Source organism: Neofelis nebulosa, chromosome 12 (assembly GCF_028018385.1).
Source record: "Neofelis nebulosa isolate mNeoNeb1 chromosome 12, mNeoNeb1.pri, whole genome shotgun sequence".
NCBI classification, from domain to species: Eukaryota; Metazoa; Chordata; class Mammalia; order Carnivora; family Felidae; genus Neofelis; species Neofelis nebulosa.
The window spans coordinates 12,813,235-12,829,094 of record NC_080793.1 but is presented as its reverse complement, the minus strand read 5'-3'; the positions used below and the strand labels follow the sequence as shown (position 1 = coordinate 12,829,094).

Genomic DNA, 15,860 nt, shown 5'->3' with positions numbered 1-15,860 from the left:
GGCTAAATGGGTGACAGGCATTAAGAAGGGCACTTGTGATGAAAACTCTATGTAAACGACGAACCACTAAATTCTACTCCTGAAGGCATTATTACACTATATGTTAACTAACTTGGATTTAATTTTTTTTAAATGACCACACAAAAAAAATAATATACAATGAGGACACGGTAGTCTCTTCAAAAAATAATGTTATGAAAACTAGATGTCCACATGCAAAAGAATGAAATTGGACTATTATACTACTTACTAAAACCAACTTTAAATTGATGAAAGACTTAACTGTAAGTCCTAAAACCATAAAATTGTTCAAATGAAACTTATGGGTAAAGCTACTTGACACTGGTGTTGACAGTGATTGATTGCTTGGATAGGACACCAAAAGCAAAGGCAACAAAAGCAAAACTAGAGGAGTGAAATACATCATACTAAAAATCTTCTACAAAGCAAATAAAACAATCAACACAGTGGAAAAAGGCAACCTAGGGAATTGGAGAAAATATTTGCAAAACATACCAGATAATCTATTAGGTTAATAGATTAATCCATTATCAGATACATTGTACAGAAACTGTATTTGCCTCCAATTTAGTAGCAAAAACCCAAATAACCTGATTTTAAAACGGGCTATGGATTCAAATATTTCTCCAAAGAAGACAGAAAAATGGCCAAAAAATATATGAAAATATACTCAAGATTGTTAACCGTCATGAAAGAAATTGAAGATGACACAAATGGAAATACATTCCATGTTCATGGACTAGAGAACAAATGTTGTTAAAATGTCCATAACACTCAAAGTAATCTACAAATTCAATGCAATCCTTATCGAAATACCAACAACATTTTCCACAGAACTAGAACAAATAATCCTAAAATTTGTATGAAACCCAAAAGACCCCAAATAGCCAAAGCAATTTTGAAAAAACAAAACTGAAGGTATCACAATCCCAGATTTCAAGACATACCACAAAGCTTTAGTAAGCAGAACAGTGTGGTACTGACCCAAAACAGACACATAGATCAATGGAACTGAATAGACAGCCCAGAAATAAACCCACCATTACACGGCCAATTGATCTATGACAAAGGAGGCAAGAATATGCAATGGGAAAAAGTCTCTTCAACAAATAGTGCTGGGAAAACTGGGCGACAACATGCAAAAGAATGAAACTGGACCACTTTCTCACACCATACACAAAAATAAACTCAAAATGGATGAAAAACCTAAACGTGAGACCTGAAACCATAAAAATCCTAGAAGAGAGCACAGGCAGTAATTTCTCTGACATTGGCCATAGCAACATTTTTCTAGGTATATTTCCTGAGGCAAGGGAAATAAAAGCAAAAGTAAACTTTTGGGACCACATCAAACTAGAAAGCTTCTGCACAGCAAAGGAAAGAATCAACAAAACTAAAAGAAAAGAAAAACTACTGAATGGAGAAGATATTTGCAAATGGAAGACCTGATAGGGATTAATATCCAAAAAATACAAAGAGCTTATGCAACTCAACATCAGGAAAACAAATAATCCATTTTAAAAATGGGCAGAAGACATGAATAGACATTTCTCCAAAGACATACAGATAGCCAACAGACACATGAAAAGATGCTCAACATCACTCATCACCAGGGAAATGCAAATCAAAACTACAATGAGAGGGGCACCTGGCTGGCTCAGTTGCTTAAGCATCTGACTTGATTCTGGCTCAGGTCATGGTCTCAGTGTGTTCGTGAGATTGAGCCTCGAGTCACATTGGGCTCTGAGCTCTGAGCTGGCAGCTCAGAGCCTGCTTTGGATTCTCTCTCCCCCTTTCTCTCTCTGCCCCTCCCCAGTGCTCTCTCTCTCCCTCTCTCTATATCTCTCTCTCTCAAAATAAATAAACAGTTTTGTAAAAACATATACATATACCACATCTTCTTTATCCATTCATCAGTCAGTTGACATTTGGGCTCTCTCCATTGTTTAGCTATTGTTGATAATGCGGCTATGAACAATGGGGTGCCGGTACCCTTCAAATCTGTATTTTTATACCCTTTGGGTAAAGACCTAAGAGTGCAATTGCTGACTCATAGAGTAATTCTATCTTTAGTTTTTTGAGGAACCTCCATACTGTTCTCCAGAGTGGCTGTACCAGTTTCTATTCCCACCAACAGTGCAAGCATGTTCCCTTTTCCCAGAATCCTTGCCAACACCTGTTATTTCTTGTGTTGTTAATTTTAGCCATTCAGACAGGCTTGAGGTGGTATCTCAATGTGGTTTCGATTTTTTCCCCCTGATGATGAGTGATATTGAGAAAATTTTTTAAAAACAACATCATTCACCATCAGGGAAATGTAAATGAAAGCCACCATGAGATAATACCTCACACTTGTTAGGGTGGCCATTACCAAAAAAAAAAAAAACAAAACAAAACAGAAAATAACAAATGTTGGTGGGGATGTGGAGAAAATAGAACCCTGTGTACTCATGACTGATAAGAATGTAAAATGATGCAGCCACCATAGAAAACAGTTGAACATTTCTCAACTTAGGCAACATGTTGCTCATTCGATTTTCTTTTCCACTGAGGTTAGGGTAGAGCTGAGAACATAGTTAGATTAGTCAATATGTGGTGAGATAAAGTAGATTTTGCTCATATTTTTCTTATACTTAACGGATCATTGCTTAAAAGGAGATATGGAGATTCACTTTCTCACCCCACAGCCACACTATCTACACTTAAAATTACTAAAACAGATGAAACTGGCATTTTAGTAAGTTCTCTGATCATGAGAGAACTTTTTTCCAAATAAATTGGGCAAACCCATAAATAAATGAAAAAAATGATGAAGCTATCTTTTCCTTGACTATATACATGTTAATAACTTAGCCTACTGTGGCATATGAAACAGTGTTTTCAAAGAGTATATTGGTGCCAGTTAAGTTGTAACATCATCTTGAGCCCAATTGCTCAGAGTTTAAAGAAAAGAGAGTGAATAGTTTAAACATGGACATTAGGAGCACCCTATGAGTCAAAAATGGTGTTATGTATATTTTACTACAGTAATAAAAAGTCAAAAATTGCTTTTACCAATCCTTCAAACTGGAACTAAGAAAGCCACTAAGGCACCTTACAGGCTAACTAATCATATTGCAGTGTCTGGAAATGGGCACTCCGTAGCTGAGGAACAAAGCCTGTTTCCAGTGGATACTACTGAATGCCTACTGGATAAAAAGTTAGTAAAATTAATGATGGCACTGTTGTTTTCTGATACAGTTACTCACTGAATTAAAGATATTGCTACACAACGTGGATGGAACTGGAGAGTGTTATGCTAAGTGAAATAAGTCATACAGAGAAAGACAGATACCATATGTTTTCACTTTTATGTGGGTCCTGAGAAACTTAACAGAAGACCATGGAGGAGGGGAAGGAAAAAAAAAAGAGAGGGAGGGAGGCAAACCATAAGAGACTCTTGGATACTGAGAACAAACTGAAGGTTGATGGGGGGGTGGGGGGGGCAAGAGGGGAAAGTGGGTGATGGGCATTGAGGAGGGCACCTGTTGGGATGAGCACTGGGTGTTGTATGGAAACCAATTTGACAATAAATTTCATATTAATAAATAAATAAATAAATAAATAAATAAATAAATAAATAAATATGTGACCTTTAAAAAAAAAGATATTGCTACAAACATTAAGACTGAGCTAATATCTGGACTGCAGAACTACACTGTAGCCTTAAAAATGGATGAATCCAATATGCTCCAACATGGATGAGCCTCAAAGACATTATATGCAGAGATAAGTCAGATTCAAAAGGACAAAAGCTGTATGAGTCCAATTATGTAAGGAGCTTCGAACAGTCAGATTCATAGAGACAGAAAGGAGAACAGTGGTTTCCAGGGGCTGAAGAGAGAGCTGTGGAAAGTTGGGGCTTAGTGGGGACAGAGTTTCCATACAGTATGATGAAAAAGTTCTGGAGATGGATGGCAGTAATGGTTGTACATCCAGGTGAATGTACTTAAAGCCATTGAACTATACATTTTAAAACAGTTAAAATGGTAAACTTTATGTTACGTCTAGTTTGCAACTAGAAAAAAAAAAGGTGTGCGTGTGTACACATTCTCTCACATCTTGGGAGAAGCCCCAGGCTTTCTCTATGCATTTGCCTCTGTTTTCTAGAACAAGTGACTAATTATCTGGAGATCCAAGAAAAACAATCCGATCTCAGCCTGAGTTTCCTTGGTCTCTACTGAGAGGTCTCTACTTCTCTCCCAGACACAGTGTCTAATGAGTTCCCTGGGGTTGATGCCTGGGGAGGCTGTCTAGCTCCTTGGGATGAGGTCACATACAAGACAGTCAGATGCCTCTGAGCCCACACCTTCTCCCTTAACATCTGATGGAACCTGAAGCAGTAAGGTGGTGTATAGCTGGGGATGACAGAAAGGCTCATGACTCCAATGCCTGGGGCTACATTGAGGAGTCACCTCTCTGGAGGAAGAAGAAAAGTGGCCGCTCAGGAGCTGACAACCTCATCTCTAGACTGAGGCAACAATCACACATGCCCTAACATTACCCAACATTGCCGGTCTTGATACCTCTCATCAGAATCTGGGGTTCCTTCCTTTTCCTGGCCTATGAGCATTCTTTCTATGCTCCAAGCCCTCCATTCCTCCTCTAGACATCAAGACCACCAAGGCCAGGGAAAAGGTGCTTGGATCCTCCAAAACCCACTCTGGAGGTCACCATCCCTTACCTGAGTAAGTAAATGGTATCCTCAACCATACCCAACCTAGAGTGCTTCTAACCTAGAGTGCCAGAAACTTACTAACACATTCATTTTTACAGAGAAGTAAAATGAGTTGCCCAATTACATGCAGCACGGTAATGCCATAGGTAGGACTACAAGCCAGGTCATGTGACCATTACTTACCACCCTGCCTCCATTATCTCTTTGTCTCAAACTCTTCCACATGCCTTTGCTTCCCTTCTCGATACACACACACACACACACACAAAAGGAAGGATTTGCTATGAATGGTAAGACTCCAAGCAAAGGAATGAACCCTTTCAGAGGAACAGTGTAGCTGCATGGATGCTGAGGGGTAAGAGTCCAGGCTCTGTCATCCCAGCCTGGATGCTGAAGGGTAAAAGTCCAGGCTCTGTCATCCCAGCCTGGCTTCACAGTGTTCCCTAAAGCCAGTCCTGCACTAAAGAGAACCCACATCAGTGGCCTTACCCCAACTTCAGAAAAGCATGGGACATAGGCTGTGGGAAAGGCTAAAACAGGAGAAAGGTAAGGAAGGAGAAAATTCCTAAGACCTGTCACACCAGCTCTGCTGTGAACTCAAAGTACAGTATTAAATGACCAACTTCCATGTGCTACATATACACAATGAAATATTACACAACCATAAAAAGAATGAGATCTTGCCATTTGTGACATGAATGGACCTAGAGGAGATTATGCTAAGTGAAAAAAATCAGACCCCAATAAATCTGAAATAAATCAGAACCCAACCCAGTCAGACAGAAAAAGACAAATACCACATGATTTCACTTATATGTGGAATCTAAAAAGCAAAACAAACAAACAAACAAACAAAAAAGCAGAAACAGCGAACCAAGTGGCAATTACCAGAGAGGAGGGGAGCAGGAGGCAGAGGAAAATGGGTGATACAGGCTTCCAGTTATGGAATGAAGAAGTCATGAGAATGAAAGGTACAGCATAGGGAACATAGTCAATGGTATTGTAATAGCAATGTAATTGGTGACAAATGGTAGCTACACTGACCGCGAGCATAGCAAGGTGTACAGAGTTGTGGAATCACTATGTTGCACACTTGAAACTAATGTAACATTGTGTGTCAACTATACTTCAATACAATAAATACACAAATTACATGACCAACTTCCTTCTTTAGGTCTTAATTGGCCCTTTGCAAATGGATCATGTAAATTAGAATTTCAATCTTTTGCTTCTTTAAAATTTTGTTTTACTTTTTTTTTGAGAGACAGAGCATGAGTGGGGGAGGGGCAGAGAGAGAGGGAGACACAGAATCCGAAGCAGGCTCCAGGCTCTGAGCTGTCAGCACAGAGCCCAATGCGGGGCTCGAACCCACAGACTGTGAGATCATGACCTGAGCCAAAGTCAGACGCTCAACCGACTGAGTCACCCAGGCACCCCTAGAATTTCAGTTTTGACACTCCTCTTTAGCACTGAGAGCTTGACTTCAAAAATACTGGTTTTTAAATCTGTAAAACACATGAAAGTAGAATATTTCTGAGTAAAGAGGAAGATATTGGGACTCCTGAGCCCCTAATCCCACTCTACCTCGCTGGTGACATGTCTGTCACATAGGAGGGTCAGTCCCAGAATGGAGGGAGAGGGTGAGTGGAGATGGGAGAGAATTTGAGGCTGTGTCCTGGGGGTTGGCCAGAGGAAACAGAAGGTAGTTGATGTGGAAAAGTGAAGACTCAGGCAGACATGGCCACTGTGTTCAAACATCCGTAGGAAGACTTGGTGTCTCTTCTCCTCTGTGTCCCCAGGAACTGCCGTGACTGCCAGCACTCAGAAAGTGCTTACTGAGTGCTTAACAAATCAATAATTCCACAAGTAAAAGAAAAGCAAAATCGTGGTCACTTGTTATAACTGAAATCAGTAAAGAAAGAATATTGGAAGTGTGAGGTTCAGAATTCTTGATTCTTGACTTTAATACCAAAAATGCAATTTTTGCTCAGTATAACTCTACGGGTAAAAATTAGAAGGCCAGGAAGTTCCCTGTCACTACAGGTATACAAGCTGGATGACTGCCATCAGAGCTACTGCAAGTCTCTTGCCCTGGGTGGCGGTTTGGAAGGAATGATCTCTGATTTTTCTTCTGGTTCTGAGATTAGTTATTTCTTCAGACACTTATTGAACATCAATTATGTGCCAGTTTCCTACAGCTTACATACACGAATCCATTAAATAATGTTGTTAAAGAGCAGAAATAATTATAGCTGGCATTTATCAGGAGTTTATTCTGTCTGACTTACACTACTAACTACATATGCATAATATATATGCATATTTACATATGCTATATATGCATATTATGAGAATCCTTATAACCACCTACAGGCGGATCCTATTATAATTACTGTTTCTAAACCAGAAAACTAAGGCTTAAAGGTTAAGCAGCTTGCCCAATCACTCTGCCAACATCTGGTGAGGCTAGTACTTGAAACCAGGACTGTCTGATCTCAGAGCCCTCAATTGTAGCCACTAGGCTGGACTCAGTGGAGTTTGCAGTTGAACCCAACTCAGTCACACCCCAAGTGGCTTTGCGGTTGAGCGGTCCCATAATACTCTCCTCAATCCCCTCTCTGCTCTCATTATTTTGCTTCCTTTTTAAAAAATTTTATTTTATTGTGGTAAGAACACTTAATATGAGATCTACCCTCAACAAATATTTAAGTATAAAATACCTTATTACTGACTATACATCCCCTGTTGTATAACAGATCTCTAGAGATTATTCATCCTGCTTAACTGAACCTTATGCCCATTGTAACTGCCCGGTGTCCCCTCCCCAGCCTCTGGACACCATGCCACTCTCCGATTCTATGGATTTGACTGTTTCAGATATATAAGTGGAATTGTGAAGTTATTTGTCTTTCTGTGGCTGCCTTATTTCACTGAGCATAATGAACTTAACGTTCATCCACATTGTCGCCATCTGGAAGAATTTCCTTCTATTTTAAGGCTGAATAGGATTTCATTGTACATCTAGAACACATTCCACTCATCCGTCAATAGACATTTAAGTTGTTTCCACACCTTGGCCATTATAAATAATGCTGTAATGAACATAAAAGTGCTAATATCTTTTCAAAATAGTTATTTCATTTTCTTTGGATCTATACCAAGAAGAGAAATTGCTGTGAGCTTATGGTAATTCTATTTTTTATTTCTTGAGCAACCTCCATACAGGTTTTCCATAATGGCTGTACCAATTTACATTCCCACCAACAACGTAGAATGGTTCCCTTTCTCCACATCTTTGCCAACACTTGTTGTCTTTTGTTTCCTTGGTAATAGCCATCATAACAGGTATGGGGCGATACCCTATTACAGTTCTGGTTTGCATTTCTCTGATGATGATTGACGTTGAGCATCTTTTCATATACCTGTTTGCCATTTGCATGTCTCCTTTGGGAAATGTCTATTCACATCCTTAACCCATTTTTTAACTGGGCTATTGGGTTTCTTACTATTGGGCTGTAGGAGTTCAATCACTTGCTTCTTAATTGGAAACTTCTCGGGCAAGGCCCTTGACACTACCTGGCACATGCACCTACCCTATGACCATGCCCCCTTGCCTCTTCCTGGCCTTTTCTCCATTTCTCTCACTGTCTCAGCTCAGAAACAGCCTGCCAGGGAACTAAGAAGGATGCATAGAGATAATCATAGGAATGAAGGTGTCGTAGCAAACCAGTCTCTTGTCCCACATTAAAAAACCTTTGAGTAAGTCAAAAGTATTGGCTAAACAAAGGTCATCCGGCTTTGCTAAGATATTTGAAACCATGCTAGGTGACCTGGTTGTGGGAAGACTGTCAGCATTGGGTCCCATAACTTATCCATCACTACTGCAGAAAAGACCTCACAAAGTAGGAAACCCACTGAAATCTCTGTCCCTTCTCATTCTCTGACCAGGAAATTCTTTTTTTTTTTTTTAGTATTGTTTTTATTTTTTATTTATTTTTTTCAATATATGAAATTTATTGTCAAATTGGTTTCCATACAACACCCAGTGCTCATCCCAAAAGGTGCCCTCCTCAATATCCATCACCCACCCTCCCCTCCCTCCCACCCCCCATCAACCCTCAGTTTGTTGTCAGTTTTTAACAGTCTCTTATGCTTTGGCTCTCTCCCACTCTAACCTCTTTTTTTTTTTCCTTCCCCTCCCCCGTGGGTGTCTGTCAAGTTTCTCAGGATCCACCTAAGACTGAAAACATATGGTATCTGTCTTTCTCTGTATGGCTTATTTCACTTAGCATAACACTCTCCAGTTCCATCCATGTTGCTACAAAGGGCCATATTTCGTTCTTTCTCATTGCCACGTATTACTCCATTGTGTATATAAACCACAATTTCTTTATCCATTCATCAGTTGATGGACATTTAGGCTCTTTCCATAATTTGGCTATTGTTGAGAGTGCTGCTATAAACATTGGGGTACAAGTGCCCCTATGCATCAGTACTCCTGTATCCCTTGGGTAAATTCCTAGCAGTGCTATTGCTGGGTCATAGGGTAGGTCTATTTTTAATTTTCTGAGGAACCTCCACACTGTTTTCCAGAGTGGCTGCACCAATTTGCATTCCCACCAACAGTGCAAGAGGGTTCCCGTTTCTCCACATCCTCTCCAGCATCTATAGTCTCCTGATTTGTTCATTTTGGCCACTCTGACTGGCGTCAGGTGATATCAGAGTGTGGTTTTGATTTGTATTTCCCTGATGAGGAGCGACGTTGAGTATCTTTTCATGTGCCTGTTGGCCATCCGGATGTCTTCTTTAGAGAAGTGTCTATTCATGTTTTCCGCCCATTTCTTCACTGGGTTATTTGTTTTTCGGGTGTGGAGTTTGGTGAGCTCTTTATAGATTTTGGATACTAGCCCTTTGTCCGATATGTCATTTGCAAATATCTTTTCCCATTCCATTGGTTGCCTTTTAGTTTTGTTGGTTGTTTCCTTTGCTGTGCAGAAGCTTTTTCTCTTCATGAGGTCTCAGTAGTTCATTTTTGCTTTTAATTCCCTTGCCTTTGGGGATGTGTCAAATAAGAAATTGCTATGGCTGAGGTCTGACCAGGAATTCTAATGCTGCCTGTTTTACACCTCTCCAGAAGCTTTGATCTTGTTCTCCTTTCAGTGACCTCCTCATCCATTTCACACACAGACACACACACACACACAGACACACACACACACACACACACACACACACACACACTTTCTCACTTTCTTTTGTCTTAACCAGGTACTATATATTAAATATGAGGATTACTGGGGTGCCTGAGTGGCTTAGTCAGCATCCAACCTCGACTCAGGTCAAGACCTTGTGGTTCATGAGTTAGAGCCCCACATCGGGCTCTATACTGACAGCTTAGAGCTTGGAGCCTGCTTTGGATTTTGTGTCTCCTCTTCCTCTCCCCTGCTCATGCTCTGCCTCTCTTTCTCTCAAAAATAAATAAACATTAAAAAAGTATAAATATGAGAATTATTATTTTCCATTATTATATATTACTTTATGTTATATATTATTTATATAAGTATCACTTATATAGCACCTGCTCATTTACAAAACACTTTTCAGATATGTTCCTTCATTTGATGCCCACAACATTTTGACGGAAATGGTGTTGTACTTCTCCCATTTTTCCATGAGAAAAATAAACAAGGCACAAGATATTCAAAGGGGAACAACTGGTAAGTAACTACACCAGGACTAAAACCAAATCCTGGACTTTTTACACTAATTCTCCTGATCCAAAGAATCTAATTCTGGCCACTTATACAACATGCTCCGTCATTCAAGGTGCTGGCAAAGCTGCCCATTCTGAGTTTATTCTGTTAGCAAATATATAACAGGCAGAGAGTTAATATAGCAGAATGGCAAAAAACAAGACCCTGAGGCCAAACTGCTTGCATTGGAAATATAGCCACTTACTAATAATATGATCTTGAGCATCTTTATACCCTTTGGATAAATTCCTAGTAGTGTAAGTCAACAGATGAATATAGGGGAAGGGAAGGGAAGGAAAAATAAGATAAAAACAGAGAGGGAGGCAAACCGTAAGAGACTCTTAAATACAGAGAATAAACTGAAGGTTGCTGGAAGGGAGGTGGGTGGGGAGATGTGTAAAATAGGTGACGGGCATGAAGGAGGGCACTTTTCTAGAGGAGCACTGGGTGTCATATGTAAGAGACGAATCACTGAGTTCTACTCCTGAAGCCAAGACTATACTGTATGTTAACTAACTTGAATTAAAATTTAAAAAAACCACACATGATCTTCAGTTTCCTCATCTGTATACCGCCAGAGTTATTACATGGATTAAATAATCATACAGTGCCTAGCACATGTAAGTACTCTTGATGTGTTTGATATTTGTATTCTCCACCTGCTACAAGGATACAGTGGTGAACTGGGGATACAGTGTAACAGCCAGACAGGTCCCTGCCCTTGCCGAAGTAATATCCTGGGCCTCTGTGTGTCAATGGTATCTCATTGTGCTCTACCTGGTAAGAGAAATCAAATTGGTCCATAGATCCAAGCACTTGGGAGAGAAAAAAAAGATGCTTCAGTAGCCCATGCTTCTGGATCTTAGGGAACATGCAGACAGTATGGATCTTTTCCAACATTGCAAAGGATTTTATTTAAGTGCTTTCAACATTGAAAAAAAAAATCACTGATAGTCAGTGTCCTTGGGAGTAGACTTCATTTCACCCATGTTTCTTATACCCCTGTTTCTCCCTTTATCTGGAGTCACTGGCAGACATCTGCAGATCTCTTCCTGAATTCTGCTCTCAAACTAATCCTGACCCTAGGCAAGGTGGACATTAGGAGTCCAAGGCCAGGATCATAGTGACTGACCAGGATTAAATTCTGGCTATTGGCCAGAATGACTTCATCCTGAGCACAAGAGCAGGTAACTGACTTCTGATTATGTTTCACTGCAGCCAAGTCTCTGTCTTTATGTGGATAAGCAGAGCCACAATTCCTGCCAAACTGAGGTCCCACTTTGTTCTTTCTGGACCTTGCTTCATTGCACCCATTTCAAGGGTAAGAATCCAGTTCCTGAAGCCACATCAAAAATGCATACTCTCATCAATTATACCAGCCTTCACAGGAAGTTATAACAACTGGAGACTCCAAGCCAGTACACATGCCTAACATTCCTTTGTATTTTCTACTTGCAGGATAAAAATGTCAAGGGGAAACCAGAGTCACATCACAGAATTCCTCCTTCTGGGACTGACCAGTGACCCCAAATATCAGAAGTGGCTCTTTACCAGCTTTCTGGCCATGTATCTGGTCAACGTGGCTGGCAACTCAGTCATCATTGCAGCCATCCGGGGGGACACCCGCCTCCACACCCCCATGTACTTCTTCCTCTCCAATCTGTCCCTGGTGGACATCTGCTTTACAAATGTCATTGTGCCACAGATGCTGGCAAACATGCTGAGCAAGACCAAGAAGATCTCCTTTGCCCAGTGCCTCACACAGATGTATTTCTTTGTGACCTGTGCGATCACTGACAGCTTCCTCCTGGCTGCCATGGCTATTGACCGCTACATGGCCATCTGTAACCCACTGCATTACACCACGACCATGAGCCCCCAGCGCTGTCTCCTGCTGGTGACGGTGTCCTGGGTGCTGTCCCACCTTCACTCACTCACCCACACGATTCTCATGGCCCGCCTCTCCTTCTGTGGGCCCAACGTCATCCACCACTTCTTCTGTGACGTCCAGCCACTGCTGACGCTCTCCTGCTCTGACACGTCTGTCAATGAGCTTTTGGCCTTCACAGAGGGCTCCTTGGTGATCATGAGTCCCTTCATCTTGATCATTGTCTCTTATGTCCACATCACCCGTGCCGTTCTGAGGGTGCCTTCTCGAGGAGGCAGGCACAAGGTCTTCTCCACCTGTGGGTCCCACCTCACAGTTGTGGCACTCTTCTATGGGACTGCCATCTCTGTGTACATTCGCCCCTCATCCACCTACTCAGTGACAAAGGACAGTGTGGTCACTGTTATTTATACTGTGGTAATCCCCATGTTGAACCCTTTTATCTACAGTCTTAGGAACAAGGACATGAAACAAGCCTTGAGAAAGCTGACTAGGAGAAAGGAATAGAATACTCATATTCTGCTACCTCTAGGATTTTAATCATTGACTCAACAATTAAAGGTTAAGCACCTACTACCTGCAGATACTATGTTTAATTCTGTGAGGAAGGCAAAATACATCAATCATCTCTTCTGTCTCCAAAAGTATTTACAGTCTAGTTAGCAGAAAGGAAAAGACTGTTAAAAGCTTACTGTAATCAGAATGTCATACTTTTTCATAAAATTAAAAATGATAATACCTTAATAAATTATAAAATAACTCCCCAACTCCCTTCTTCCTCACTTTATCCCTTCTTTTTTATAATCTTTTTAAAAAATTTTTTAAAGTTCATTTATTTTTGACAAAGAGAGTGCATGAGAGGAGGAGAGAGGCAGAGAGAAAGAGGGAGACACAGAATCCAAAGCAGGCTCCATGCTCTGAGCTGTCAGCACAGAGCCTGATGTGGGCCTCAAACCCATGAACCACGAGATCATGACCTGAGCCGAAGCTGGATGTTTAACCGACTGAGTCACCCAGGTGCCCCTTTTTTATACTCTTTAGTTCATGCATCTTATTATGTAAATTACCAGTGTAGACCAATATGTTTAACCATAAAGAGTAAGGAAGAAAAGATTCTGAATGTATAGTTTCAACAGTTTAGGCATATGGTTTAATGTTCCTACCAAATAAGTCATTAATTCTACACTTGGTTCTCTTGGACCAATATAGATTTTCTTAGTAAGATATAGCATAAATATCAATATAATAAAGCTCATACTGCTCCATAGCTGTCTACTTAAGGGCTTAAGGGGGTAACAAACTAACCTGGAGTGGTATAAAAGGTCATAGAATTCTAAGACAAGAAACTTGAAATTAGGTCACAACTTGGTCTTCCTAGTTTTATGAAGAAGGCTGTCACTGTCTCCAAGACCCATTTTCCTCAATGACAAAAATAAGCATCTGTGTGCAGTACATCCTGGAGAGGAGAGTCAGATCCAAAAATGGGTGACAAGAGTGTCCTCAAGGAGGGGTGATTTGGTGTGTACTGAGTCCAAGTAGAGTGAAGAAGGCATACCTGTTGGGAGCCTGGATCTTTGGAGACACAGCTAATTACAGGACTGGGGCAGAGAAAGAATAAGATGATCCTGGAACATCTTGAGATAGAAAGCAAGAAAGTGCCTAGAGAATGGTGGGAACATATCAAAAGAACACAGAAGCAATAAATTATATAACTCACTGAATAAAGTAAAAAAAACGGGAGTCTATACCAATATAGGTAAATGAACAGATGGGAAGAATTTTGGTGAGGAATGGGGTAGTTACATCATTTCATAAAATATGTATTTCTAACAAAGAGGAAAAGTAACTTCACAGAGAAGTCTGGCAGAACCACTTTAAGCCAGTAATCAGAATGAATATCAATAGTAATGAGACAAATCAAAATCCTGTACCCCCTGATAGGGTGCAATGACAAGAATCAAGTGTCACTTCTATGATATTCCTGCCAACAATGGATAGCCCAAATCTAGTCATAAGGAAATGAAAAATAAACCAAATTGAGGGATATTCTAGAAAACAAGTACCCCATAATATTCAAAGATGTCAAGTGTGTGAAAGTTAAGGAAAGTTTGTGGGATTATTCCAGCCTGGGGGAAACAAGTTAAATGTAATATAGGATTCTGAACTGGATATTTTTATTATTCCTTTTGCTATGGAGACATTATTGGGACAAGCAGTGAAACTTGACATGGTAGATATGGTAATGTATTAATGTTAATTTCCCAATTTCAATTTTATTGTGACTATGGAGGAGAATGTCTCTGTAGGAAATACATACTAAACTATTTGAGGGAGAAAGGTCAGGTTTTGTGCCATAATGGCATTTTTCTGTAATCTGGAGACTGTTTCAAAATTTTAGACATTTTTTTTTAGTTTCAGCTGTAGAAGTTAGTGATTCATCACTTACATACAATACCCAGTGCTCATCACAAGTGTCCTTAATATCTATCATCTATTTAACCCATCCCCCCACCCACCACCCCTCCATCAACCCTCAGTTTGTTCTCTGTAGATTAGAGTCTCTTTCCTGGTTTGCATCTCTTTTTTTTTCTCCTATGTTCATCTGTTTTGTTTCTTAAATTTCCCATATGAGTGAAATCATGTGATATTTGTCTTTCTCTAACTTATTTTGCTTAGCATAATACTCTCTAGCTCTATCCACATCATTGCAAATGGCAAGATTTCATTCTTTTTTATCACTGAGTAATATTCCACTGTGTATGTATGTATATATATATACATATATATGTGTGTGTGTATATGTATGTGTGTGTGTATATATATATATATATACACACCATTTCTTCTCTTTCCATTTATCAATCTATGGACATTTGGGCTCTTTCCATACTTTGGCTATTGTTGATAATGCTGCTATAAACACTGGGGTATATGTGTTCCTTCTCATAAGTATTTTTTTATCCTTTGGGTAAATACCTACTATTACAACTGTGGATCATAAGGTAGTTCTACTTTTAACTTTTGGAGGAATCTTCATACTGTTTTCCAGAGTGGCTGCACCAGTTTGCATTCCCACCAATAGTGTAAGAAGATTCCCCTTTCTCCTCATCCTTGCCAACACCTGTTGTTTCCTGTGTCGTTAATTTTAGCCATTCTGACAGGTGTGAAGTGATATCTCATTATAGTTTTGATTTACATTTCCCTGATGAGTGATGTTGCACACTTTTTCATTTGTCTGTTGGCCATCTGTATGTTTTCTTTGGAAAAATGTCTATTCATGTCTTCTGCCCATTTTTAAACTGGAATGTTTGGTTTTTTGGTGTTGAGTTTGGTAAGTTCTTTATATATTTTGGATACTAACCCTTTATCAGATATGTCATTTGAAAATATCTTCTCCCATTCAATAGTCTGTTTTGTTGATGATTCCTTCATTATACAAAAGCTTTTTATTTTGACTTACTCCTAATAGTTTATTTTTGCT

General features: G+C 39.9%; 1 protein-coding gene across 1 annotated transcript; it reads left to right on the top strand.

Moving 5' to 3' along the window:
* The first annotated feature begins 11,947 nt into the window (after positions 1–11,947).
* LOC131490823 (olfactory receptor 1L6-like) lies at positions 11,948–12,886 on the top strand. Its single transcript, XM_058693284.1, has one exon. It carries the CDS (start codon positions 11,957–11,959, stop codon positions 12,884–12,886), a length of 930 nt encoding a protein of 309 aa, XP_058549267.1. The 5' UTR covers positions 11,948–11,956.
* The last annotated feature ends 2,974 nt before the right edge of the window (positions 12,887–15,860 follow it).